Raw genomic sequence first — 26262 nt, forward strand, 5'->3', positions numbered from 1 at the left:
AAAGTTTGCTTTCTCTTTTGAAATTAATTTGTCAAGAGATACTTTGATGCTATGTAAATACCCTGCAACTCATCAAACTGTCACCCATTAGTTTTAGCATCCACTGATGATAATAAATATTAAAGTAGATAATAAATATTTGTTTTCTTCCCAATTATCTGTGTGCCTGTCTGCCTTTCAGGCTTCCTGGATTTTTTTACTGTTATAATCTATTACTACCATTTATTTTGATGGTCAGATCGTCCCTGATTTAGCTGGTGGAAGCTCCTTCAAACTGGCTCTTGTGTCTTTTCATATGCTCCTATTATTCTTTGAGTCCTTCTATACTTTCTAGTGTAACAAGCTGTTCCAGGTTCACCTTATATTTTCCCTCTCATTCTTTTTCTCACCTTATTACATGGGCTAGGAACTTCAGTACAATGATTAATGGAAGTGGTGATGGTAGGCATCCTTGTCTCTTTCAAGATTTTATCATTAAATACGCTGTTTGCTATAGTTTGTGAAGAATTTTTATCATGGATGGTTGTCCAGTTTTATCGCATGCTTTTTTCATCTGTTGAAGTGAGCATCAAACTTTTCTCCTTTATTTTGTTAATATGGCGAATTACATTCATTGATTTTAAAATGTTAAATCAACCTTGCTTCCTGAAATAAAATCAACTTCATTGTGATGTTTTACCTGGATTCAGTTTGCAAGTGTGTGTGTGTGTGTATGGATGTATATGTAATTTTCACATTGTTAGTTTTGAAAGAATTTGAACTGGCAGTTTACTTCTCTTGTCCTCTTAGGTTCTGCTATCCTAAATGGGTCATGTGGGACTCTATGAGTTGAGATTTGGTCCTTCTTTTATATTCTCTGGAAGAATTTAGTGCAATTTTTCCTTCAGTGATTAAGAGAATTCATCAGTGAAACCTATCTGAGCCTGGATTGTCTTTTGTGGAATTTCTTCAGTAAATATTTCTTTAATATTTAAAATTAAAAAATTTCTTTAATAAATACTCAGGTCTTCCCGTTTCCTTTTATGCCAAGTTTGGTTGTGTTTTTCAAGGATTTTTGTGCATTTCATCAAAATTTTCAAGTTATTGATACTATTTATAACATCCTTTTATGTTTTTGCCTTCTGGAGATTCTAGAATCTGTAGTGATGTTCCTTTTTTATTCTTGATATTGGTTATTTTTGCCTTCTTTTTTCTTTTGCTTGATGAGCCTTGCTAAGAGGTATGTATGTTTCTTGGTAAACATTCTGAACACTTGCTTTCTTAGATTATATACTGAAGAGTCAAACATAAAAACTTTAAGGCTGATGTGTATGCTTTTTATTGAAACATTTAGTTTTTTTTAAAAAAACATCTTTATTAGAGTATAATTGCTTTACAATGGTGTGTCAGTTTCTGTTTTATAACAAAGTGAATCAGTTATACATATACATATGTCACCATATATTTCCTCTTGCATCTTGCTCCCTCCCACCCTCCCTATCCCACCCCTCTAGGTGGTCACAAAGCACTGAGCTGATTTGTCTGTGCTATGCGGCTGCTTCCCACTAGCTATCTGTTTTACGTTTGGCAGTGTATTTATGTCCATGACACTCTGTCACTTTGTCCCAGATTATGCCACTCTCTCACTTTGTCCCAGCTTACCCTTCCCCCTCCCCATATCCTCAAGTCCATTCCCTAGTAGGTCTGCATCTTTTTTCCCATCTTGCCCCTAGGTTCTTCTGACCATTTTCATTTTTTTTTTAGATTCCATATATATGTGTTAGTATATGGTATTTGTTTTTCTCTTTCTGACTTACTTCACTCTGTATGACAGACTCTAGGTCCATCCACCTCACTACAAATAACTCAGTTTCGTTCCTTTTTATGGCTGAGTAATATTCCATTTTATATATGTGCCACATCTTCTTTATCCATTAATCAGATGATGGACACTTAGGTTGCTTCCATGTCCTGGCTATTGTAAATAGAGCTGCAATGAACATTTTGGTACATGACTCTTTTTGAATTATGGTTTTCTCAGGGTATATGCCCAGTAGTGGGATTGTTGGGTCGTATGGTAGTTCTATTTTTAGTTTTTTAAGGAACCTCCATACTGTTCTCCATAGTGGCTGTATCAGTTTACATTCCCACCAACAGTGCAAGAGTGTTCCCTTTTCTCCACACCCTCTCCAGCATTTATTGTTTGTAGATTTTTTGATGATGGCCATTCTGACCCGTGTGAGATATCTCACTGTAGTTTTGATTTGCCTTTCTCTAATGATTAATGATGTTGAGCATTCTTTCATGTGTTTGTTGGCAATCTGTATATCTTCTTTGGAGAAATGTCTGTTTAGGTCCTCTGCCCATTTTTGGATTGGGTGAAACATTTAGTTTTAGAACAAGCCTCTGTAAAATCTCCCTATGGCACTAGGTGGCACACTGTGACTTTGGATGAAAATACATATATTTTGTTTAAGTCTCTTGGAAGAAAAGAACCTGTGTGAAAATACTGTTTGAAATAGATATCTATAATGTTATGAAGTATCTCAGACCCATTTATTGCATTTCAAACCCTGATGCTTTAATTAAAATGTTTAAAATTGCATTAGGTTACTACTGACATTTTTATAAGAATAGGATTTTTAAAATTGATTAGAATATATGAGTTTTTACTGAAAAGAATCCATTCAGTATATACTGCAGAAGGCACTTGCGCTTTAAACTGAAAAATGGTTTTCAGTCATGTGTTGCAAGATGAGTGTTATAATGTTTTTCCTTATGAAGTATTGGAATTAAGAATGAAGACAGTCTTGAGCTGGTGGCTTTTTCTTTGAATGTGTGTATGTGTACTAAGTATAAAAGAACTAACTACAAAATTTGTGGTAGAACTGAAATGTTTATAGAAGAAGACAATATTAGATTTCCAATTTTCTGGTCTAGCAGTACTACAGCGTTGCTATCCTGTGGCCATTTTAGTTCCGAGAAACTCATTACTTTATGAAGACTCTTGAGTTATAAAGTAAAGAATAGTGGATTTTATGATCTGATATATATATATATATATATATATATATATATGTATGTATGTGTATCTACCTGTATAATTTTCTGTGATTGTGTAAGAGAATTATCTGAACAAGAGATGAAAAGTAGACCACCTATTTAAATGTATTCATCTGGCCTGAAAGGAATAGTTATACTTTTTGGTTAAAACAATGCTTAGGTAACCTAAATGATAGATGCCAAACTAAGTTATATAATCATTGGGAGATGTCTTTAAGCAAAAGGAGATTTTATGATGTTATACTGATTGGAAAGTATGGGAATAGAAAAGAGATCATTCAAGTATTTTACACAGAATGGAGCTGGAACATTGGTCATGGACTAATGAGTCTCAGTGAAAGCTTATGAGTCAGGTAAGTAGATGCCATGTGGATATCCAGGGTAAGGTCAGAGGAATGAAGGAATGTGGAGGCAGATATTTATTTTTAAAACATAAAAAGTCGGGGCTTCCCTGGTGCCGCAGTGGTTGAGAGTCTGCCTGCTGATGCAGGGGACACTGGTTCGTGCCCTGGTCCGGGAAGATCCCACATGCCGCAGAGCGGCTAGGCCCGTGAGCCATGGCCGCTGAGCCTGCGCATCCGGAGCCTGTGCTCCGCAACGGGAGAGGCCACAACAGTGAGAGGTCCGCGTACCGCAAAAAAAAAAAAAAAATATATATATATATATATATATAAAGTCAAGTTTCGGAGAGGGAAATTTGGGTTAACTTCATAGCACAGAGTATTAGAGTGGAAGAGAGCAGTCTTTGTTTTTCTAATAGTTTGAGCTGGTTGGTTCATTCGTGTACACGAAATTCACTTCCTGTCACTTGCAGCTTTAGCTTCTTTGGTTATTCCCTGTTTCCCTGCATATGCAATTTCACTTTCTGTGGATCATTCGCATCAGCATAAAAACATACTATCACCCATCTTAAAAACCTTCTCTGTTCGTTTTTGCTTTCTTCTTTCTCTTTCGCCTGTATTGCAAAAATCAAAAAAAGTTATTTATACTTACTGTCTCCATTTTCTCACTCAACATTCTCTTGAACTCTCTTGAGTCAAGGTTTTGACCCTACTATTCTACTGAATAGGTAGTAATAAATTATTGATTTATTTATTATAAATTATTAATTTTATCACTTCCGGGACAATTCAAAGCTGTCAGTCTTACTGTACTATTGCTTCTTTAAAGGTGAGCTGTTTTTCCCTCCTCTGTATGCTTTTAAGTTTTTCTCTATGTTTCAGTCTATCATCAGTTTTTCTGTGGTTCGTTTAGGCATGGTGTTCTTTGTATTTATATTTATCATGCTCGGAGTTTGTAGAGCTTCTGGAATAATTGAGCTTATATCTGTTGTCAACTTTATTTATTTATTTATATTTTAAAAATATCTATTGGAGTATAATTGCTTTACAATGGTGTGTAAGTTTCTGCTTTATAACAAAGTGAATCAGTTATACATAGACATATATTCCCATATCTCTTCCCTCTTGCATCTCCCTCCTCCCACCCTCCCTATCCCACCCCTCTAGGTGGTCACAAAGCACTGAGCTGATCTCCCTGTGCTATGCGGCTGCTTCCCACTAGCTATCTATTTTACGTTTGGTAGTGTATATATGTCCATGCAACTCTCTCAATTTGTCACAGCTTACCCTTCCCCCTCCCCATAGCCTCCAGTCCATTCTCTAGTAGGTCTGTGTCTTTATTCCCATCTTAGGTTCTTCATGACATTGTTTTTTTTCCTTAGATTCCATATATATGTGTTAGTATACAGTATTTGTCTTTCTCTTTCTGACTTACTTTACTCTGTCTGACAGACTCTAGGTCCATCCACCTCACTACAAATAACTCAGTTTCGTTTCTTTTTATGGCTGAGTAGTATTCCATTGTATATATGTGCCACATCTTCTTTATCCATTCATCCGATGATGGACACTTAGGTTGCTTCCATGTCCTGGCTATTGTAAATAGAGCTGCAATGAACATTTTGGTACATGACTCTTTTTGAATTATGATTTTCTCAGGGTATATGCCCAGTAGTGGGATTGCTGAGTCATATAGTAGTTCTATTTTTAGTTTTTTAAGGAACCTCCATACTGTTCTCCATAGTGGCTGTACCAATTCACATTCCCACCAGCAGTGCAAGAGTGTTCCCTTTTCTCCACACCCTCTCCAGCAATTATTGTTTCTAGATTTTTTTGTTGATGGCCATTCTGACTGGTGTGAGATGATATCTCACTGTACTTTTGATTTGCAGTTCTCTAATGAATTAATGATGTTGAGCATTCTTTCATGTGTTTGTTGGGAATCTGTATATCTTCTTTGGAGAAATGTCTGTTTAGGTCTTCTGCCCATTTTTGGATTGGGTTGTTTGTTTTTTTGTTATTGAGCTGCATGAGCTGCTTGTAAATTTTGGAGATTAATCCTTTGTCAGTTGCTTCATTTGCAAATATTTTCTCCCATTCTAAGGGTTGTCTTTTGGTCTTGTTTATCGTTTTCTTTGCTGTGAAAAAGCTTTGAAGTTTCATTAGGTCCCATTTGTTTATTTTTGTTTTTATTTCCATTTCTCTAGGAGGTGTGTCAAAAAGGATCTTGCTGTGATTTATGTCACAGAGTGTTCTGCCTATGTTTTCCTCCAAGAGTTTGATAGTTTTTAGAGAAATGCAAATCAAAACTACAATGAGATATCATCTCACACCAGTCAGAATGGCCATCATCAAGAAATCTAGAAACAACAAATGCTGGAGAGGGTGTGGAGAAAAGGGAACACTCTTGCACTGCTGGTGGGAATGTGAATTGGTACAGCCAATATGGAGAACAGTATGGAGGTTCCTTAAAAAACTACAAATAGAACTACCATATGACCCAGCAATCCCACTACTAGGCATATACCCTGAGAAAACCATAATTCAAAAAGAGACATGTACCAAAATGTTCATTGCAGCTCTATTTACAGCAGCCAGGACATGGAAGTAACCTAAGTGTCCATCATCGGATGAATGGATAAAGAAGATGTGGCACATATATACAATGGAATATTACTCAGCCATAAAAAGAAATGAAACTGAGCTATTTGTAATGAGGTGGATAGACCTAGAGTCTGTCATACAGAGTGAAGTAAGTCAGAAAGAGAAAGACAAATACCGTATGCTAACACATATATACGGAATTTAAAAAAAAATGTCATGAAGAACCTAGGGGTAAAACGGGAATAAAGACACAGACCTACTTGAGAATGGACTTGAGGATATGGGGAGGGGGAAGGCTAAGCTGTGACAAAGCGAAAGAGAGGCATGGACATATATACAGTACCAAACGTAAGGTAGATAGATAGAGGGAAGCAGCCGCAGAGCACAGGGAGATCAGCTTGGTGCTTTGTGACCGCCTGGAGGGGTGGGATGGGGAGGGTGGGAGGGAGGGAGATGCATGAGGGAAGGGATGTGGGAACAGATGTATATGTATGACTGATTCACTTTGTTATAAAGCAGAAACTAATAAAAAAAAGAGTTTGATAGTTTTTGGCCTTATATTTAGGTCTTTAATCCATTTTGAGCTTATTTTTGTGTATGGTGTTAGGAAGTGTTCAAATCTCATACTTTTACATGTACCTGTCCAGTTTTCCCAGCACCCCTTATTGAAGAGGCTGTCCTTTCTCCACTGTACATTCCTGCCTCCTTTATCAAAGATAAGGTGACCATATGTGCGTGGCTTTATCTTTGGGCTTTCTATCCTGTTCCATTGATCTATATTTCTGTTTTTGTGCCAGTAAGGTACTGTCTTGATTATTGTAGCTTTGTAGTATAGTCTGAAGTCAGGGAGCCTGATTCCTCCAGCTCCATTTTTCGTTCTCAAGATTGCTTTGGCTATTCGGGGTCTTTGGTGTTTCCATACAAATTGTGAAATTTTTTATTCTAGTTCTGTGAAAAATGCCAGTGGTAGTTTGATAGGGATTGCATTGAATCTGTAGATTGCTCTGGGTAGTAGAGTCATTTTCACAATGTTGATTCTTCCAATCCAAGAACATGATATATCTCTCCATCTATTTGTATCATCTTTAATTTCTTTCATCAGTGTCTTCTAATTTTCTGTATAGAGGTCTTTTGTCTCCTTAGGTAGGTTTATTCCTAGATATTTTGTTCTTTTTGTTGCAGTGGTAAATGGAAGTGTTTTCTTAATTTCACTTTTAGATTTTTCGTCATTAGTGTATAACAATGCCAGAGATTTCTGTGCATTAATTTTGTATCCTGCTACTTTACCAAATTCATTGATTAGCTCTAGTAGTTTTCTGGTAGCATCTTTAGGATTCTCTATGTATAGTATCATGTCATCTGCAAACAGTGACAGCTTTACTTCTTCTTTTCTGATTTGGATTCCTTTTATTTCCTTTTCTTCTCTGATTGCTGTGGCTAAAAGTTCCAAAACTATGTTGAATAAGAGTGGTGAGAGTGGACAGCCTTGTCTTGTTCCTGATCTTAGTGGAAATGGTTTCAGTTTTTCACCATTGAGGATGATGTTGGCTGTGGGTTTGTCATATATGGCCTTTATTATGTTGAAGAAAGTCCCCTCTATGCCTACTTTCTCCAGGGTTTTTATCATAAATGGGTGTTGAATTTTGTTGAAAGCTTTCTCTGCATCTATTGAGATGATCATGTGGTTTTTCTCCTTCAATTTGTTATTATGGTTTATCACGTTGATTGATTTGCATATATTGAAGAATCCTTGCATTCCTGGAATAAACCCCACTTGATCATGGTGTATGATCCTTTTAATGTGCTGTTGGATTCTGTTTGCTAGTATTTTGCTGAGGATTTTTGCATCTATGTTCATCAGTGATATTGGCCTGTAGTTTTCTTTCTTTGTGACATCCTTGTCTGGTTTTGGTATCAGGGTGATGGTGGCCTCGTAGAATGAGTTTGAGAGTGTTCCTCTCTCTGTTATATTTTGGAAGAGTTTGAGAAGGATAGGTGTTAGCTCTTCTCTAAATGTTTGATAGAATTCGCCTGTGAAGCCATGTGTTCCTGTGCTTTTGTTTGTTGGAAGATTTTTAACCACAGTTTCAATTTCAGTGCTTGTGATTGGTCTGTTCATATTTTCTATTTCTTCCTGATTCAGTCTTGGCAGATTGTGCATTTCTAAGGATTTGTCTATTTCTTCCAGGTTGTCCATTTCATTGGCATAGAGTTGCTTGTAGTAATCTGTCACGATCTTTCGTATTTCTGCAGTGTCAGTTGTTACTTCTCCTTTTTCATTTCTAATGCTGTTGGTTTGAGTCTTCTCCCTTTTTTTCTTGATGAGTCTGGCTAATTGTTTATCAATTTTGTTTATCTTCTCAAAGAACCAGCTTTTAGTTTTATTGATCTTTGCTATCGTTTCTTTCATTTCTTTTTCATTTATTTCTTATCTGATTTTTATGATTTCTTTCCTTCTGCTAACTTTGGGGGTTTTGTGTTCTTCTTTGTCTAATAGCTTTAGGTGCAAGGTTAGGTTGTTTATTTGAGATGTTTCCTGTTTCTTAATTGTATTGTATTGGATTTTATTGCTATAAACGTCCCTCTTAGAACTGTTTTTGTTGCATCCCATAGGTCATCGTGTCACCATTGTCATTTGTTTCTAGGTATTTTTAAATTTCCTCTTTGATTTCTTCAGTGATCATTTCATTATTAAGTAGTGTATTGTTTAGCCTCCATGTGTTTGTATTTTTTACAGATCTTTTCCTGTAATTGATATCTAGTCTCATAGCATTGTGGTCGGAAAAGATCCTTGATTCAAATTCAATTTTCTTAAATTTACCAAGGCTTGATTTGTGACCCAAGATATGATCTATCCTGGAGAATGTTCCATGAGCACTTGAGAAAAATGTCTATTCTGTTGTTTCTTGATGGAATGTCCTATAAATATCAATTAAGTCCATCTTGTTTAATGTATCATTTAAAGCTTGTGTTTCCTTTTTTATTTTCATTTTGGATGATCTGTCCTTGGTGAAATTGGGGTGTAAAAGTCCTGTTCTATGATTGTGTTACTGTCGATTTCCCCTTTTATGGCTGTTAGTATTTGCCTTATGTATTGAGGTGCTCCTATGTTGGGTGCATAAATCTTTACAATTAGTATATCTTCTTCTTGGATTGATCCCTTGATCATTATGTAGTGTCCTTCTTTGTCTCTTGTAATAGTCTTCATGTTAAATTGTCTTTTGTGTGATATGGGAATTGCTACTCCAGCTTTCTTTTGATTTCCATTTGCATGGAATATCTTTTTCCATCCCCTCACTTTCAGTCTGTATGTGACCCTAGGTCTGAAGTGGGTCTCTTGTAGACAGCATATATATGGGTCTTGTTTTTGTATCCATTCAGCCAGTCTGTGTCTTTTGGTGGGAGTATTTAATCCATTTACATTTAAGGTAATTATCGATATGTATGTTCCTATTCCCATTTTCTTAATTGGTTTGTGTTTGTTATTGTAGGTCTTTTCCTTCTGTTGTGTTTCTTTCCTACAGAAGTTCCTTTAGCATTTGTTGTAAAGCTGGTTTGGTGGTGCTGAACTCTCTCAGCTTTTGCTTGTCTGTAAAGGTTTTAATTTCTCCATTAAATTTGAATGAGATCCTTGCTGGGTAGAGTCATGTTGGTTGCAGGTTTTTCTCCTTCATCACTTTAAATATGTCCTGCCAGTTCCTTCTGGCTTGCAGAGTTTTTGCTGAAAGACCAGCTGTTAACCTTATGGGGATTCCCCTGTGTATTATTTGTTGTTTTTCCCTTGCTGCTTTTAGTATGTTTTCTTTGTATTTAATTTTTGATAGTTTGATTAATATGTGTCAATGCGAGTTTCTCTTTGGATTTATCCTGTATGGGACTGTCTGTGCTTCCTGGACTTGATTAACTATTTCCTTTCCCATATTAAGGAAGTTTTCAACTATAATCTCTTCAAATATTTTCTCAGTCCCTTTCTTTTTCTCTTCCTCTTCTGGGATCCCTATAATTCGAATGTTGGTGCGTTTAATGTTGTCCCGGAGGTCTCTGAGGCTGTCCTCAGTTCTTTTCATTCTTTTTTCTGCTCTGCAGGAGTTATTTCCACTATTTTATCTTCCAGGTCACTTATCTGTTCTGCTGCCTCAGTTATTCTGGTATTGATCCCTTGTAGAGTATTTTTAATTTCATTTATTGTGTTGTTCATAGTTGCTTGTTTCCTCTGTAGTTGTTCTAGGTCCTTGTTAAATGTTTTTTGCATTTTGTCTATTCTATTTCCAAGATTTTGGATCATCTTTACTATTAGTATTCTGAATTCTTTTTCAGGTAGACTGCTTATTTCCTCTTCATTTGTTAGGTCTGGTGGTTTTTTATCTTGCTCCTTCATCTGCTGTGTGTTTTTCTGTCTTCTCATTTAGCTTATCTTACTGTGTTTTGTGTCTCCTTTTTGTAGGCTGCAGGTTTGTAGTTCCCATTGTTTTTTGTGTCTGTCCCCAGTGGCTAAGGTTGGTTCAGTGGGTTGTGTAGGCTTCCTGGTGGAGGGGACTAGTGCCTGTGTTCTGGTGGATGAGGCTGGATCTTGTCTTTCTGGTGGGCAGGTCCACGTCTGGTGGTGTGTTTTGGGGTGTCTTTGGCCTTATTATGATCTTAGGCAGCCTCTCTGCTAATGGATGGGGTTGTGTTCCTGTCTTGCTAGTTGTTTGGCATAGGGTGCCCAGCACTGTAGCCTGCTCGTCATTGAGTGAAGCTGGGTGTTGGTGTTGAGATGGAGATCTCTGGGAGATTTTCGCCATTTGGTATTACGTGGAGCTGGGAGGTCTCTTGTGGACCTGAAGTTGGCTCTCCCACCTCAGAGGCACAGCACTGACTCCTGGCTGCAGCACCAAGAGCCTTTTATCCACACGGCTGAGAATAAAAGGGAGAAAAAGTAGAAAGAAAGAAAGAAAGAAAGAGGATAAAATAAAGTTATTAAAATAAAAAATAATTGTTAAGAAAAAAAATTTTTTTAAATAAAAAGAAAACAAAAACCGACGGACAGAACCCTAGGACAAATGGTGAAAGCAAAGCTATACAGACAAAATCTCACACAGAAGCATACACGTACACACTCACAAAAAGGAAAAGGGGAAAAAATAATAAATCTTGCTCTCAAAGTCCACCTCCTCAATTTGGGATGATTCATTGTCTATTCACGTATTCCACAGATGCATCACGTTGATTGTGGAGATTTAATCTGCTGCTCCTGAGGCTGCTGGGAGAGATGTCCCTTTCTCTTCTTTGTTCGCATAGCTCCCGGGGCTCAGCTTTGGATTTGGCCCCGCCTCTGCGTGTAGGTCGCTGGAGGGTGTCTGTTCTTCGCTCAGACAGGACAGGGTTAAAGGAGCAGCTGATTTGGGGCTCTGGCTCACTCAGGCCGGGGGGAGGGAGGGTCATGAAGTGTGGGGGCGAGCTTGCGGCGGCAGAGGCCGTCGGGACGTTGCCGCAGCCTGAGGCGTGCCATGCGTTCTCCCGGGGAAGTTGTCCTTGGATCACGGGACCCTGGCAATGGCGGGCTGCACAGGCTCCCGGGAGGGGAAGTATGGATAGTGATGTGTGGTTGCACACAGGCTTTTTGGTGGCGGCAGCAGCAGCCTTAGCGTTTCATGCCCATCTCTGGGGTCCGCGCTGATAGTGCTGATAGCCGCGGTTCGTCCGCGCTGATAGCCCGTCTCTGGAGCTCCTTTAAGCAGCGCTGTTAATCCCCTCTCCCGCGGCACCAGAAAACAAAGAGGGAAGAAATAGTCTCTTGCCTCTTCAGCAGGTACAGACTTTTCCCTGGACTCCCTCCCAGCTAGCTGTGGTGCACTAACCCCTTCAGGCTGTGTTCACGCCGCCAGTCCTCTCCATGCGATCCGAGGGAAGCCCAAGCCTCAGCTCCCTGTCCCCGCCCGCCCCAGCGGGTGAGCAGACAAGCCTCTCGGGCTGGTGAGTGCTGGTCGGCACCGATCCTCTGTGCGGGAATCTCTCCGCTTTGCTCACTGCACCCCTATTGCTGCGCTCTCCTCCATGGCTCCGAAGCTTCCCCCCTCTGCCACCTGCAGTCTCCGCCCGTGAAGGGGCTTCCTAGTGTGTGGAAACCTTTCCTCCTTCACAGCTCCCTCCCACTGGTGCAGGTCCCCTCCCTATTCTTTTGTCTCTGTTTATTCTTTTTTTTTTGCCCTACCCAGGTACGTGGGGAGTTTCTTGCCTTTTGGGAGGTCTGAGGTCTTCTGCCAGCGTTCAGTGGGTGTTCTGTAGGAGCTGCTCCACGTGTAGATGTATTTCTGATGTATCTGTGGGGAGGAAGGTGATCTCCGCGTCTTACTCTTCCTCCATCTTCCCCCTCTCTCTGTTGTCAACTTTATACTATCAAAGACATCAGTGGAACAGTTGGTGAAATTTAAATCATTACTCTAATTTAGATAATTATTTGGATCAATGATAATTTCCTGATTTGATAGTTGTAGTATATTTATATGTGGGAGTGTCTTTGGATATATGAAATACACATTGGAGTACTTAAGGGCAAAAGATATGATTGCAGTTTATTCTCAGAAGTTTTAGGAAAAAGAATGTATGAGGATATTTTGAGGATTCTTTGTGCTCATTTGTAACTTTTCTGTAATTTGAATTTATTTCAAAATGAACAGTAATATATATTTCCCACAGAGCCACTCCCATTTGTTTACATGTTGTGTATGGCTGCTGTCACACAAAATGGCGTGATTGAGTAGTTGTCATAGAGACTGTATGGCCTGCAAAGCCTAAAATAAAATTTGTTTATTGTCTGGCCCATTGTAGAGGAAGTTCGTGGACCCCTGCCCTAGGGTGTAGTGACTTTTTTCTTCTCTCAAAGTCATACTAATTAATAAGTTCTTTTGTTTGAGAACAAAGTGTTGCCTTTCTTTCACATGCTCCCCAAATAAGCCAGCAATTAAAATTTACCAGTACGTGAGGAGAACCCAAAAAATAAAGAGTAACATATTACAGGTATATAATGTATCCACACTGAAGGGTTGAGTATGAGACGAACTAATTTAAGTAATTTTGGAAAACAAAATCTAGTACTTTGGACACTGTAAGACTAAAGATGGAACTGTATAGAAATATAATCTTGTTAGTGTGTTTCTCACGGAGATATGGGTTAGCTATTATGAAACTACTTTATTTTATTTAATTTATTTATTTTTTATTACTTTTGGCTGCATGGCGTGGCTAGTGGGATCTTAGTTTTCTGAGCAGGGATCAAACCTGGGCCTTCGTCAGTGAAAGCGCAGAGTCCTAACCACTGGATGGTTAGGGAATCCCCCCCCCCTTTTTTTTGAAACTACTTTATGTATATATTAGAATTGAACAGGTAAGTAAGTATATTTTAGATGATGAGAGCTGGGTTTTTTACTGATGGAGAAAGAAATTACAAATAAGGAAAGGGGAAGGCTAAAATAAACCTATGATGTAGGATTGAAATCAGAGGTATTGGGACTTCCCTGGTGGTCCAGTGGGTAAGAATCTGAGCTCCCAGTGCAGCGGGCCTGGGCTTGATCCCTGGTCAGGAAACTAGGTCCCGCATTCATGCCACAACTAAGAGTCTGCATGCTGCAACTAAGAAGCCTGCATGCTGCAACTAAGAATTCCTTATGCCGCAGCTAAAAGTCTGCATGCCTCAACTAAGAAGCCCACTTGCTGCGACTAAGAAGCCTGCATGCTGCAACTAAGGATCCCGCATGCTGCAAGGAAGATCCCGTGTGCCGCAACTAAGACCCTGTGCAGCCAAAATAAATAAATAAATATTTAAAAAAAGAAATCAGAGGTATTAATATAAACTCACAGTTTTCAATATCTCTATACAGATAGATACAGAAATACAGATGTGTTTATTGTGGATTAGTGTGCATACATATAGTTCCTGTTACCCATCATGATCCTATGGGTTGACTAGGTGGTTTTTCTGCCCTGGGGTGCCTGGGGTGCTGGGATGGCAGCATTCATCTGGGGTCTTGACTGGACTGGAATGTCTAAGATGGCTCAGTGGATGTTGTCTGTCAGCTGGGAGCTCAGCTGGGCCTGTCCATCAGTGCTGACTTTACGTGGTCTCTCTACTGGTGGCTTTGGCTTCTCATGGCATGGATGGCTGGGTTTCAAGAGTGAATATCCTAAGAAGGAGCATTCCAAGAGACCCAGGTAGAGACTGCAAAGCTTCTTATGACCTATTTTCAGAAATTACACAATGTCACTTCCACCTCATTTTATAGGTCAAAAAGCAGGTCACAGAGCCAGGTTCAAGGGGAGGGAATTACACAAGGGCATGAACACCAGCAGGAGTGATTTATTGAGGGGAAGGGGGCATCTGGAGACTAGATACCATACTAATTAATTCATATATTATTTTTTGCTCTTATGTGTTTAATTCACTTATTTGGATTGTTAATTCTTTGAGGACATGTATACTACCTTATATTTTTGTATTCTTCTCAGTGTCTTGCACAGTGCTTGGCACATAGTAATTGTCCAGTAAATTTGTTGTTGACTAAGGATTCCAGGGATGCTAAGAGTTTAGGCTGGCAAGAACTAGAAGAGAAGATGAACTTGCTCATTAGTTGGACTAGGATTTTGGGCTGGGCCCAGGAGTGAATTCTTTTCAGAGGGAGGTAGATTTCCCACATGGAGTTAAGGGTTGGGCAAGGAGGCTGCATCCTTGTGCTCATAGGGATGCTTTAGAGCCCTTTTCTTTTCATAGATTCTTGGCTTATAAAAATGGGCTCTTTTCTGGTTCTGAAGAACCTAGGGGCAGGACAGGAATAAAGATGCAGACGTAGAGAGTTGACTTGAGGACACGGGGAGGGGGAAGGGTAAGCTGGGACGAAGTGAGAGAGAGGTATGGACTTATATATACTACCAAATGTAAAATAGCTAGCTAGTGGGAAGCAGCCGCATAGCACAGGGAGATCAGCTCGATGCTTTGTGACCCCCTAGAGGGGTGGGATAGGGAGGGTGGGAGGGAGACGCAAGAGGGAGGAGATATGGGGATATATGTATACGTATAGCTGATTCACTTTGTTATAAAGCAGAAACTAACACACTATTGTAAAACAATTATACTCTAATAAAGATGTTAAAAAAGAATATATATGTCCATGCCTCTCTCTTGCTTTGTCACATATATACACTACCAAATGTAAGGTAGATAGCTAGTGGGAAGCAGCCGCATAGCACAGGGAGATCAGCTCGGTGCTTTGTGACCGCCTGGAGGGGTGGGATAGGGAGGGTGGGAGGGAGGGAGATGCAAGAGGGAAGGGATATGGGAACAGATGTATATGTATAACTGATTCACTTTGTTATAAAGCAGAAACTAATACACCATTGTGAAGCAATTATACTCCAATAAAGTTGTAAAAAAAAAGAATAAAGAAAAAAACGTATAAAAATAAAAATATAGAGAAGCAAAAGAAGACAGTAAAGGCATCCATGATCTTATTACAACAGAAAAAAAAAGTGGGCTATTGTCATATAGCATTCATTAGTGGGAAGGTAATTTCCTTTACATTACTGGATCTGGCTTCCATTGGCCCAGGGTTTTGTTGGGGCTGAACCTGTAGGCTAGTGTTGCTTTCAGCTGTATGGGACTAGAGGAAGCAAGAATACACACACGCACACACCACTTACATACACGCATTGTGTGCAGTAGGGCAGAGTTTAAAATTTTGCAACTTAAGGGCCTCCCTGGTGGCGCAGTGGTTGAGAGTCCGCCTGCCGATGCAGGGGATACGGGTTCGTGCCCTGGTCTGGGAGGATCCCATATGCCGCGGAGCGGCTGGGCCCGTGAGCCATGGCCGCTGGGCCTGCGCATCCGGAGCCTGTGCTCCGCAACGGGAGAGGCCACAACAGTGAGAGGCCCGCATACCGCAAAAAAAAAAAAAAAAAAAAAAAAAAAAAAAATTTTGCAACTTAAATATGTTAGTTTACAGGAATTATTTAGATCCCAATAACTTGGAAATAAAGTTATGCAGTGGAAATATACAGCTGAGTGAAAATTTACTTTATCTATAGGGAAAAAAATAGGAGTCTTGAAAACATTTTTTGTTGCTGAGAGCTTTCAGAGGGAATATGTACCCTCTTACTTTAACCTGTGATACATACGGGGGAGTGGTGCTGAAATGGGTACACAGCAGTGTTTGTGCTCCTTAGGACAGTTTTTCAAACCTTAGGTTGAATTCATTCTTGAAATGATTGATTTATTTTTAAAGTTGTAAAATTCAGTCTTTTTAGGAGTAAAAAAGATCTGGGACTTAACTCTTATTTCTGTCTAAGCACCTTTCTGATCCCAAATTAGTTTTAAGTGTTTCCTTTCTGAGAAAATAATAGAAATGATGAATTTGTCTGCCAGATATATTTTTTATGTTGACTAATTTAATAAACTAATACATGTTCTCTTTTCTGTGCATAGGCGTCATTCCAGCGCTCCAATAGTCATGACAAAGTAAGGAGAATAGTTGCAGAGGAGGGTCGTACAGCAAGAAACCTAATAGCTTGGAGTGTTCCACTAGAAAGCAAAGATGATGATGGTATGTATTAAAAAAAAAGTTTCATTTTTGTTGTAAATTAGAAGAATATATTTAGTCTTGAACAGTAGACAGACTGAAGACTGTTTATAATTAGAAGTCTTGGGCAAATTAGTATGTATTAAATAATAAGTAATTTTTTGTTTTGTTTTGTTTTTTGTTTTTTTTTGCGGTACGCGGGCCTCTCACTGTTGTGGCCTCTCCCGTTGTGGGGCACAGGCTCCGGATGCGCAGGCTCAGCGGCCATGGCTCACAGGCCCAGCCGCTCTGCGGCATGTGGGATCCTCCCAGAACGGGGCACGAACCCGTGTCCCCTGCATCGGCAGGCGGACTCCCAACCACTGCGCCACCAGGGAAGCCCAATAATAAGTAATTTTTAATTGATTTTTTTATCTTACCTAATACACAAATGAAAATGATATTGTTAGTTTCACTGTTTCACATAGGAATGAAATTGGGTGGTTATTATGACTGGCAGATTAGTTTTTTTTTAAAGTTATAGGAGATTCAGATTTTTTCTATCCTCAAGTCCATTCTTTATATCTCCGTCTGCATCTTTATTCCTGTCCTGCCCCTAGGTTCTTCAGAACCATTTTTCTTTTTTTTTTAGATTCTATATATATGTGTTAGCATATGGTATTTGTTTTTCTCTTTCTGACTTACTTCACTCTGTATGGCAGACTCTAGGTCCATCTACCTCACTCATTGTCAGTCTTATTAGGTATTTTTAGAGAGCAGTTCTTTTGGATCACAAAAGCTGTTAAATAGAGGTGGAAATTAAATTTTTCTTTTTAAATTTAGCTCCTTACTAGCTAAAATTGTCATATGGAGCTTACTATTACTTCATTTGTTTTATAGAAAATATATATCAACATTATTTAATACAAAAGTGGCAAGAAACCTAGAAATATCTCATGGTTGCTCTATGTTATAAATACTGTTTTATGAAATTTTCTCATTTTTCATGGGTTATTCAGAACACAAAGTAATCTGAAGGTGTTATTATTAAAATTGCTTCTACTCAAAAAACATAAAAGGGAAGAAAATATAATAATGAATCCTATATCTGTATATATCCTGATATTGCACATAAGTACATAAAAAATTGGCCAGTACTATTTTAAAGCTTCATTTATGCTTATTGCAAAGTAATGGAAATTAGAGCACAAAGAATTAGAACGTTCTGAATATCTATAATAATGATGACAAAGGAAGAATGTTAACTTCATAATTTTTAAGATTATATTGTTAAAACGTTGCCACTTACAGAAAAATATTTTGCTTTTTAAAAAATATCAACTCGTTCTTGTTTTATTGCTGTAATCTATACTCAGGTGTTTCTGAGGATGATAATTCAATTTTTAAAAGTTTTCTTCTGGGGGCTTCCCTAGTGGCGCAGTGGTTGGGAGTCCGCCTGCCGATGCATGGGACACGGGTTCGTGCCCCGGTCTGGGAAGATCCCACATGCCGCGGAGCGGCTGGGCCCGTGAGCCATGGCCGCTGGGCCTGAGCGTCCGGAGCCTGTGCTCCGCAGCAGGAGAGGCCACAGCGGTGAGATGCCTGCGTACTGCAAAAAAAAAAAAAAAAAAAAAAAAAAAAGTTTTCTTCTGTTCCTTGTTTTATTCCTGTCTCCTCTGGTACTTGTTCTAAGCTGATTATTCTCCTGGATATTCTAAAAAGCCTCTGATACATTGTTCTCTATGATGAAAGGATGAATAAAAGGCTATGTAGGGGGTGGAGAGTTCTCTGCCTCCACCCCTGGTAGAACAGTGAGGGAGGCCCTCTGATGTGCAGATAAATTGATAGTAGGTGTTATGGTTCACTTCATTTGTACTGCTTCAGGGGTCTTGGCCCAAAAGTATTTTGCAAAAAGGAAATTGAGTCTGTTGTACATTACAGAATTTTACTCCTGTTTTGGAATAGCTATCAAGAATAGAGTGATTATAAAACAGTAGTTAGTGTCTTTCTTATAAAAAAGAGCAAGTGAGAAAGCTGTATCTGCTGCAGAAATACAAGGAACTGAAAATGTCCCTTTTCAAAATGAAACTATATATTTCATAAATCAGATAAATTAAAACAGAAAATACTGAATTTTTATATGGTAAAAAATGTATTCTTAATTTTATTGTCAAAATAAAATTTTAATTCAAAGAACTATTTTCAAAGGAGCTATATATAAGTTGAAGAGTATCACTAACCTGACTTTGTTTTTAAATTATCAGACTATCTGACTTCTTTAAGAAGTTGATTTCTTCCTATTCTGAGAAAGCCATTCAATAAAAGCAGTCTCTGGGACCTTGGAAATTTTTTTTTTTGCTGTACACGGGCCTCTCACTGTTGTGGTCTCTCCCGTTGTGGAGCACAGGCTCCAGACGCGCAGGCTCAGCGGCCATGGCTCATGGGCCCAGCTGCTCCGTGGCATGTGGGACCTTCCTGGACCGGGGCACGAACCTGTGTCCCCTGCATTGGCAGGCGGACTCTCAACCACTGCGCCACCAGGGAAGCCCTGGAAATTTGTTTTTTATGACATCTGTAGTTCATGATGGCCATGTATAGATTGTTCTGTGGTCTCTGGAAGGAGATTATTTGTTAGTATGCCTGGATAATTTGCATAGTTCAGTTTTATATTATCTATTTGTTGATCTATATATTTATCTATTTTTGCCTTGAAGGAAAATCTAAATGTCAAACTGGTGGAAAATCAAAGAGGACAATTCAAGCCACTCATAAAACGACAAAACAGGTACAGTATATACAACTGTTTACTTTTTTGTGTTTAATTTCAATTATAAAATCTAATTTTTCAGGATTTGAATATTGCATATTTTATCTTCATATAAAAATTTAATGTAATGTCCTTTATTTAACAAATGTGTATGTAGTATTATGTGCCTAACTTGTACTAACTACTTTACAGATATTAATTTGTTTCTTATAACAGCCCTTTGATGTAGGTATTATTCTTCATTTACAAATGAGAAAACTGAGGTAGAGAGAGGTTATGTAACTTATGACTAAGTGACACAGCCAAGATTTGAACCCATGCCATCAATTTCTACAGTTTATGCTCTTAACTCCTCCGCTGCACATTCCATATTTGTGATTCTTCTATGATTTACTTTCTAGGTACAATGATGTCTTTTGGATGTAGGATAATAAAGGTGTATTGAATATAAAATTTTTCAGATTGTTCTACTAAAATTTTAGAGAACACAAGCCTACCTTATTTTTAAAAGTGTTTTGCCATATTTATAGTTAGCTCTGTAATCTGTAGTTATTTTCTCTGAACTTTTCATACATATTATTTTAGTTTGATGTTATTAAATATACCAATATGTATTATGTAAACCCAAAACTACACATAAGGAAAACATGGACTTCTAATCAAGGTGGCATTGTGAGTTCATAAAATATTCCCTAGTCCGCACATACAAGAGGCATCAATGATAAAATATTTTTTTAAAATTAAAGAGACAAAGGATTTTCAAAATTAAATAAAAATCTCTGTGGATCAGAAATAAAACAAACACATATATTCACAGATAAGTGGAGTTGGGGACACACTTACTGGACAAGTCCTATATAAGGAAGGCTGAAACACCCTGATTGTGGTGGGAAAACAGATCCAGGCTCATGGCATAAAACTTTAGGCTTGTGCAGTGTTCTGCACTAGGAGACAAAGAACACTACAATCTGCCTGGGGTTGTGGCCTGTGATAATTGACATCTGAAGCAATAAAAGAGAGTAGCCCTCTGGTTCATGACTGGGTCTGCTATATTCTTGAAGAGTGAGAGCTTTAAGTCCCCAGTAAAAGACCTCTGGAAGGGGACCATGGTGGGCCAGATGATGGTAACCATAAAACTAGTACACATGTAGTTAGGGTGAGCAAAGTGAAAAACTAAAATAAAAGAAACTTAAATGCAAAATAAGTTTGCAAAACAAAATATCAAGGCACATGAGGAAAATAATTTCGTAAGATATAAACAACACATTCCACAAATGAGAGAATTTACTCCTCAGGTAATGAAAAATGGTCATTTTTCTAAAGAGGACTTTCAAATAAACAGCTTAAATTCCTCAAAGGAAAGATAACGCAAAAAGGAAAATTCTGAAATAAAAGATGGATATGAATTTTGAACATTTATAGATAAAAGTGAACATCTTAGAAATGAAAATGTTGTCTGTGAAATTTTAATTTTTTATTCTTACCTGCAATTAGTAAGAATAAATGATATATTGGACAGAGAGATTAGTTAAAGCGAGAATTTGTGAGTTGGAAGACACTAACTACTTAAGAGGATTCAGAATGTAGCTCAGAGAACTAAAGAGATGGAAAATTGGAAAGAGAATTTGATTGAGAAACTCTAACATATGCATTCTAGGACTTTTGAAATAGAGAATAAATAGTGGGCATGCAATATTTGGAAAAATGATGTTTAAAATTTTCCTTACGTTGAGTTCTCAAGAGATTCAGAGCATAACTGTACAGCTGAGCAGGATAAATAAAAATATATTTATACCTAGATACATTCTAGAGAACCTGCAAAATGTTAAGGATAAAACTCTTAAAATACCAGGAAGTAAACAAAAGCACAGAGGAATAACAATAATCTTGTAATGAACAAAAGAACAGTGGACCAATATCTACAAAGTTATAAGGCGAAATAACTTTTAACCCAGAAGTCTGTGCCCATTCAAATGATCATTCAAGTTCAAGAGTGAAATAAAGCCATTTTTAGATGTACAAAGGCTAAGGGTTTACCACCTACAGATGCTTATTGAAGGGACTATTAAAGACATACTTCAGCAAGAAGAAAAGGTAACCTGGAGGAGGGAGCTTGATAAAAAGATAGCTGTAAAATATTTTAGTAAATCCCATTAACTATTGATGGTTTTCAAAAACACTCACACAATTAAATTTAGAAAGGTGGAGCTATAGTCTTAAACAGTGTTAACACAGAAGACTGTAGGGAGTTTGGAGGGGAGTTAATGTGATAAAATCCTTATTTAGGAAGAAGTCTTTGTTTAAGGCTAGCTACTAAAGGAGTAAAACAAGCGGGCACAATTTCCAAATAAACAGAGGAAAAGAGAAAGTGAATAAACCAAAGCTTTTCAACTAAATAGAAGGAAAGAGAAAGAAAAAAAGAAAAATCATAGTAAGTGAAAAACATGAAAGATAATGGTAGATACTAAGTATAAATATTTCAGCAAACATAATATCAATACATGTAAACTGATTAAATTCAGTTCTTGAAAGTCAGATGATTGAATTAAACCTCTCATTTTAGATTGAGCTGTATACTGCTTATAAGAGACATATTTAAAACTTCAAGGAAAGTTTGAAACAAAGAAAGAGAAAAAAATCCAGGCAAAATACTTGATATTCTAGATATGCTCTAAAGCTAGAATAGCAATATTCATATCAAACCAGATGGACTTCAACATGAAAAGCATTGATTACAGAAAGATAGAAATTATATAATGGTGAAAAGAATAATCATCCAAAAAGTATAAAAGTACAAAACTTTTAGGTACCTAACAGCATAGGCTTGAAATATTTAAAGCCCAAACTAACAGAATTACAAGGAGAAAAGTGTATTCATGATCATAGTGGTAAATATTCATATCCCTTACTCAGAAACTGATCAAGCAGGAATAAATAGCAAGAATATAGAATTAAGATACAATTATGATTGATCTCATATAAATACATATACATATATGTATGTATATGTATGTATGTATATGTGTATATTTATTGGCACTCAAATAGTGTACACAAAGCATATGCAAAAACTGATCACATCCTAGGTTATAAAGAAGTCTCAGTAAATAGAAGTCAGACAAGAATATAGAAGTCAGACACAACATGTTCTCTGACTGTAATGCAGTTAAATTACAAATAAAATATAAGGATATTTTCATGTAATATAAAAAAAATTATTGATGGGCTGAAGACCAAATGAGAAAACAAAAAAATTAAGATTATCTGGAAGGATATTTTTTTGACCTTGAATTAGAATAGGCTTTCCTAGACAAGACAAAAAGCATAACTGACGGATATGTTATATCAAAATTAAATTTATAAACTAAAAAACTCACTTAAACAAAGTTAAAGATGAGATTGACTGGGAGAAGATACCATTCCTCAAAGACTTCATAAAGAGCTAAAATTCATCAGAAAAAGGACAAATAACCCAATAAAAAATGGGGGAAACCTGAATAGCCTGTAAACCTGTGAAAAGATGCTCAGTTTCAGTAGTAATCAGGGAAATGCCTCTGGATTACTTGTGAAATCCTACAACTTTGCCCCTCTAGAAGTAGGTTTACCATCAGCAAAATTTTCTTTGTTCTTCTCTTCCCTGCACATTCCCTTTACCTTCTTGTTTTACGTAAATCCCAACTCACATGTGGGGATACTGCTTCCTCCACAGTCGTTTTAAGTAGTAGTTGTTTTCTTCCTCCACAGCACTCCTACCTGTGATCCTAGAGGTGGGTTAGGTTTCCTGCTTGCTCCTCACTGGCATTTCAGGCAGTTCTCCCTCCCATCTCCTAAAACTCCTCAGATTTGAAGGACATGCCATCAGACTATACCACCTGCTCCCTCTTCTTGTTGCAGCACTTACAGATTTCCAGGTCACTTCTCCTTATTCCTTGAAGATATAATTTTCAGGCTCACTGCATGCTCTACACCATTACTGCTGTCCTCTCAATTTCTTGCATTTCTTTCCTCCGATAGTTTTGTCTTCTACTCATTCTGATGGTCAGACTCTTGCCTTGTTCTCGCTAACAAGTACTCTCCCTCCAGGATCTCAATCTCAGCCATCCCATCTTCTACCTGTCACCTCTCCTCCTGCCTTATTCTCTGTGATCATGTGACTCTAACAATTCTTCAACCCCATGCAATCTGTAATTTACTGATCCTATCACCCTTTCATTATCCCTCATCCTCCATATGACCACACTTTCCTGGATATCCACCTGAGATTCTATGGTTTGTCTGTCATAATGACCTTCTTGCCCACTCTCCCAACTGTCTGGCTACCCTGCCCCTTGGTAGTACACACTTGACAGACTTGTCCTCGTTACAGCCACTTTTCTGCCTATTCTGCTCTGCGCCCCATGCATTTGAAAGTGGCAGGAGAAAAGTATCAGTTATGTTGAAAGGCTCTTTTTTTTTTTTTTTTAATTAATTAATTTATTTATTTTTGGCTGTGTTGGGTCTTCGTTTCCGTGCGAGGGCTTTCTCTAGTTGTGGCAAGTGGGGGCCACTCTTCATCGCGATGCGCGGGCCTCTCACTGTCGCGGCCTCTCTTGTTGCGGAGCACAGGCTCTGGACGCACAGGCTCTGGACGCGCAGGCTCAGTAGTTGTGGCTCACGGGCCCAGTTGCTCCGTGGCATGTGGGATCTTCCCAGACCAGGGCTCGAACCCGTGTCCCCTGCATCGGCAGGCAGATTCTCAACCACTGCGCCACCAGGGAAGCCCTGAAAGGCTCTTTTGACACTTATGACCGCTAACCTCATATGGATAGTACTGTCCCAAAGTCCTATTGCATGTCCCTACTTATTCATTTCAGTACAGATCCCATGGGCATTAAAAAGACAATAAAAGAATACCATGAACAACTCTTTGCCACAGATTTGATAACCAGGCCGAAATGGACTGATAGCTTGAAAGACATAATCTGTTAAAACTCACTCAAGATGAAATAGACACTCCGAGTAGGCCTAAATGTATTAAAGAAATTAAATCAATAATTAATAACCTTTCAGAACAGAAAATACCAGGCCCAGGTGGATTCACTGTTGAATTCTACCAAGCATTTAAGGAAGAAATTATACCAGTTCTTTACAATCCATTTTAGAGGGTAGAAGCAGAGGGAATACTTCCTAACTCATTTTATGAGGCCAGCATTATTCTAACACCCAAACCAGACAAAGACGTTACAAGAAAACTGCAGACCAGTGACTCTTACAAACATAGATATAAAAATCCTCAACAAAATATTAGCAAATCATATCCCACAATAAAAAGAATGATACACCATGAGCAAGTGGGATTTATCCCAGAGGTGCAAGGTTGGTTCATAATTTAAAATAAATCAGTGGAATTCATCACAACAACAGGATAAAAAAGAAAAAACCTAGTTTTATATCAATGATGCAGAAAAAAACTTTGACAAAATTCTACACCTAGAAAAGATGATAAAAATCTTTTAGTAAACTAGGAATAGAGGGGAACTTCTTCAACTTGATTAAAAAAAATACAAAACCCTACAGTTAACATGATACTTAATGGGAGAAACTAGAAGCTTTCCCATTAAGATCAGTTATGAGGTAAGGATGTCCCCTTTCACCATTGTTTTTCAACATTGTAATGGAAGTTCTAGCTAATGCAATAAGACAAGAAAAGGAAATAAAAGGTATACAGATTGGGAAGGAAGAAATAAAACTGTCTTTGTTCGTAGATGACATGATCATCTATGTAAGAAATTTGAAAGAATCAACCAAAAAACTGCTATAACTAATAATTGATAACAGAAGGTTGCAAGATACAAGAATCACATAAAAAAGTCAGTTGCTTTCCTGTGTACCAACAATGAAAAAGTGGTATTTGAAATTAAAAATACAATACCATTGGGACTTCTCTGGTGGTCCAGTGGTAAAGAAGCTGCCTTACAATGCAGGGTTTGATCCCTGGTCAGGGAACTAAGATCCCACATGCTGCAGGGCAACTAACTAAGCCTGTGTGCCACAACTAGTGAGCTCGTGCACCTCAACAAGAGAGCTCACATGCTGCAAACTACAGGGCCAACATGCCCTGGAGCCCACGCACCACAACTAGAGAGAGAAAATCCACATGCCACAACTGGAGAGAAGCCCACACACCACAATGAAGAGCCTGCATGCCGCAATGAAAGATCCCGCAGGCCTCAACGAAAACCCGACACAGCCAAAAGTAAATAAATAAAATAAATAAATAATAAAATAAATCTTTAAAAAAACCCCACAATACCATTTATATCAGCACTCCCCAAAATTAAATAGGTAGGTATAAACCTAACAATATGTATAAGATCTATATGAGGAAAGCTATAAAACTCTGATGAGTGAACTCAAAGAGCTAAATAAATGGAGAGACATTCCATGTTGACAAATAGGAAGACTCAATATGGTCAAGATGTCATTTCTTCCCAGGTTGAAGAATATATTCAATAAATCCCAGCAAATTGTTTTGTAGATATCAATAAACTTATTCTAAAGTTTATATGGAGAGGCAAAAGACCCAGAATAGGCAACAAAATATTGAAGGAGAAGAGCAAAGTTGGAGGACTGACACTAACCAACTTCAAGACTTACTATAAAGCTACAGTAATCAAGGCAGTGTGATATTGGCAAAAGAAAAGACAAATAGATATATGGGACAGAATAGAAAGCCCAGAAATGTACCCATGTAATTAGTCGACTGATCTTTGACAAAGGAGCAAAGGCAATACAATGGAGCAAAGGTAGTCTTTTCAACAAATGGTGCTGGAACATCCATATGACAAAAAAAAAAAAAAAGAATCTGGACACAGACCTCACATTCTTCACAAAAATTAACTCAAAATGGACTGTTGACCATAAATGCAGAAGTATAAAACTCCTAGACAATAACATAGGAGAAAACCTAAATGACCTTGAATATGGTGATGACTTTTAAGGT

The 26262-nt window shown here is 38.0% G+C and overlaps 1 protein-coding gene across 8 annotated transcripts in view; it reads left to right on the forward strand.

Annotated features, from left to right (window-relative positions):
• SCAPER (S-phase cyclin A associated protein in the ER) overlaps window positions 1-26262 on the forward strand; it is a 509648-nt gene that overhangs the window by 52867 nt on the left and 430519 nt on the right. For all 8 annotated transcript variants that reach the window (XM_081230140.1, XM_081230147.1, XM_081230145.1 and 5 more), the window contains exons 3-4: window positions 16441-16558; window positions 19228-19298. In XM_081230140.1, coding sequence (XP_081086266.1) covers window positions 16441-16558; window positions 19228-19298 — 189 coding nt within the window. The remainder of the gene's footprint in view (window positions 1-16440; window positions 16559-19227; window positions 19299-26262) is intronic.

The sequence above is a fragment of the Mesoplodon bidens genome (assembly GCF_964165515.1).
Source record: "Mesoplodon bidens genome assembly, chromosome: 3".
Lineage (NCBI taxonomy): Eukaryota > Metazoa > Chordata > Mammalia > Artiodactyla > Ziphiidae > Mesoplodon > Mesoplodon bidens.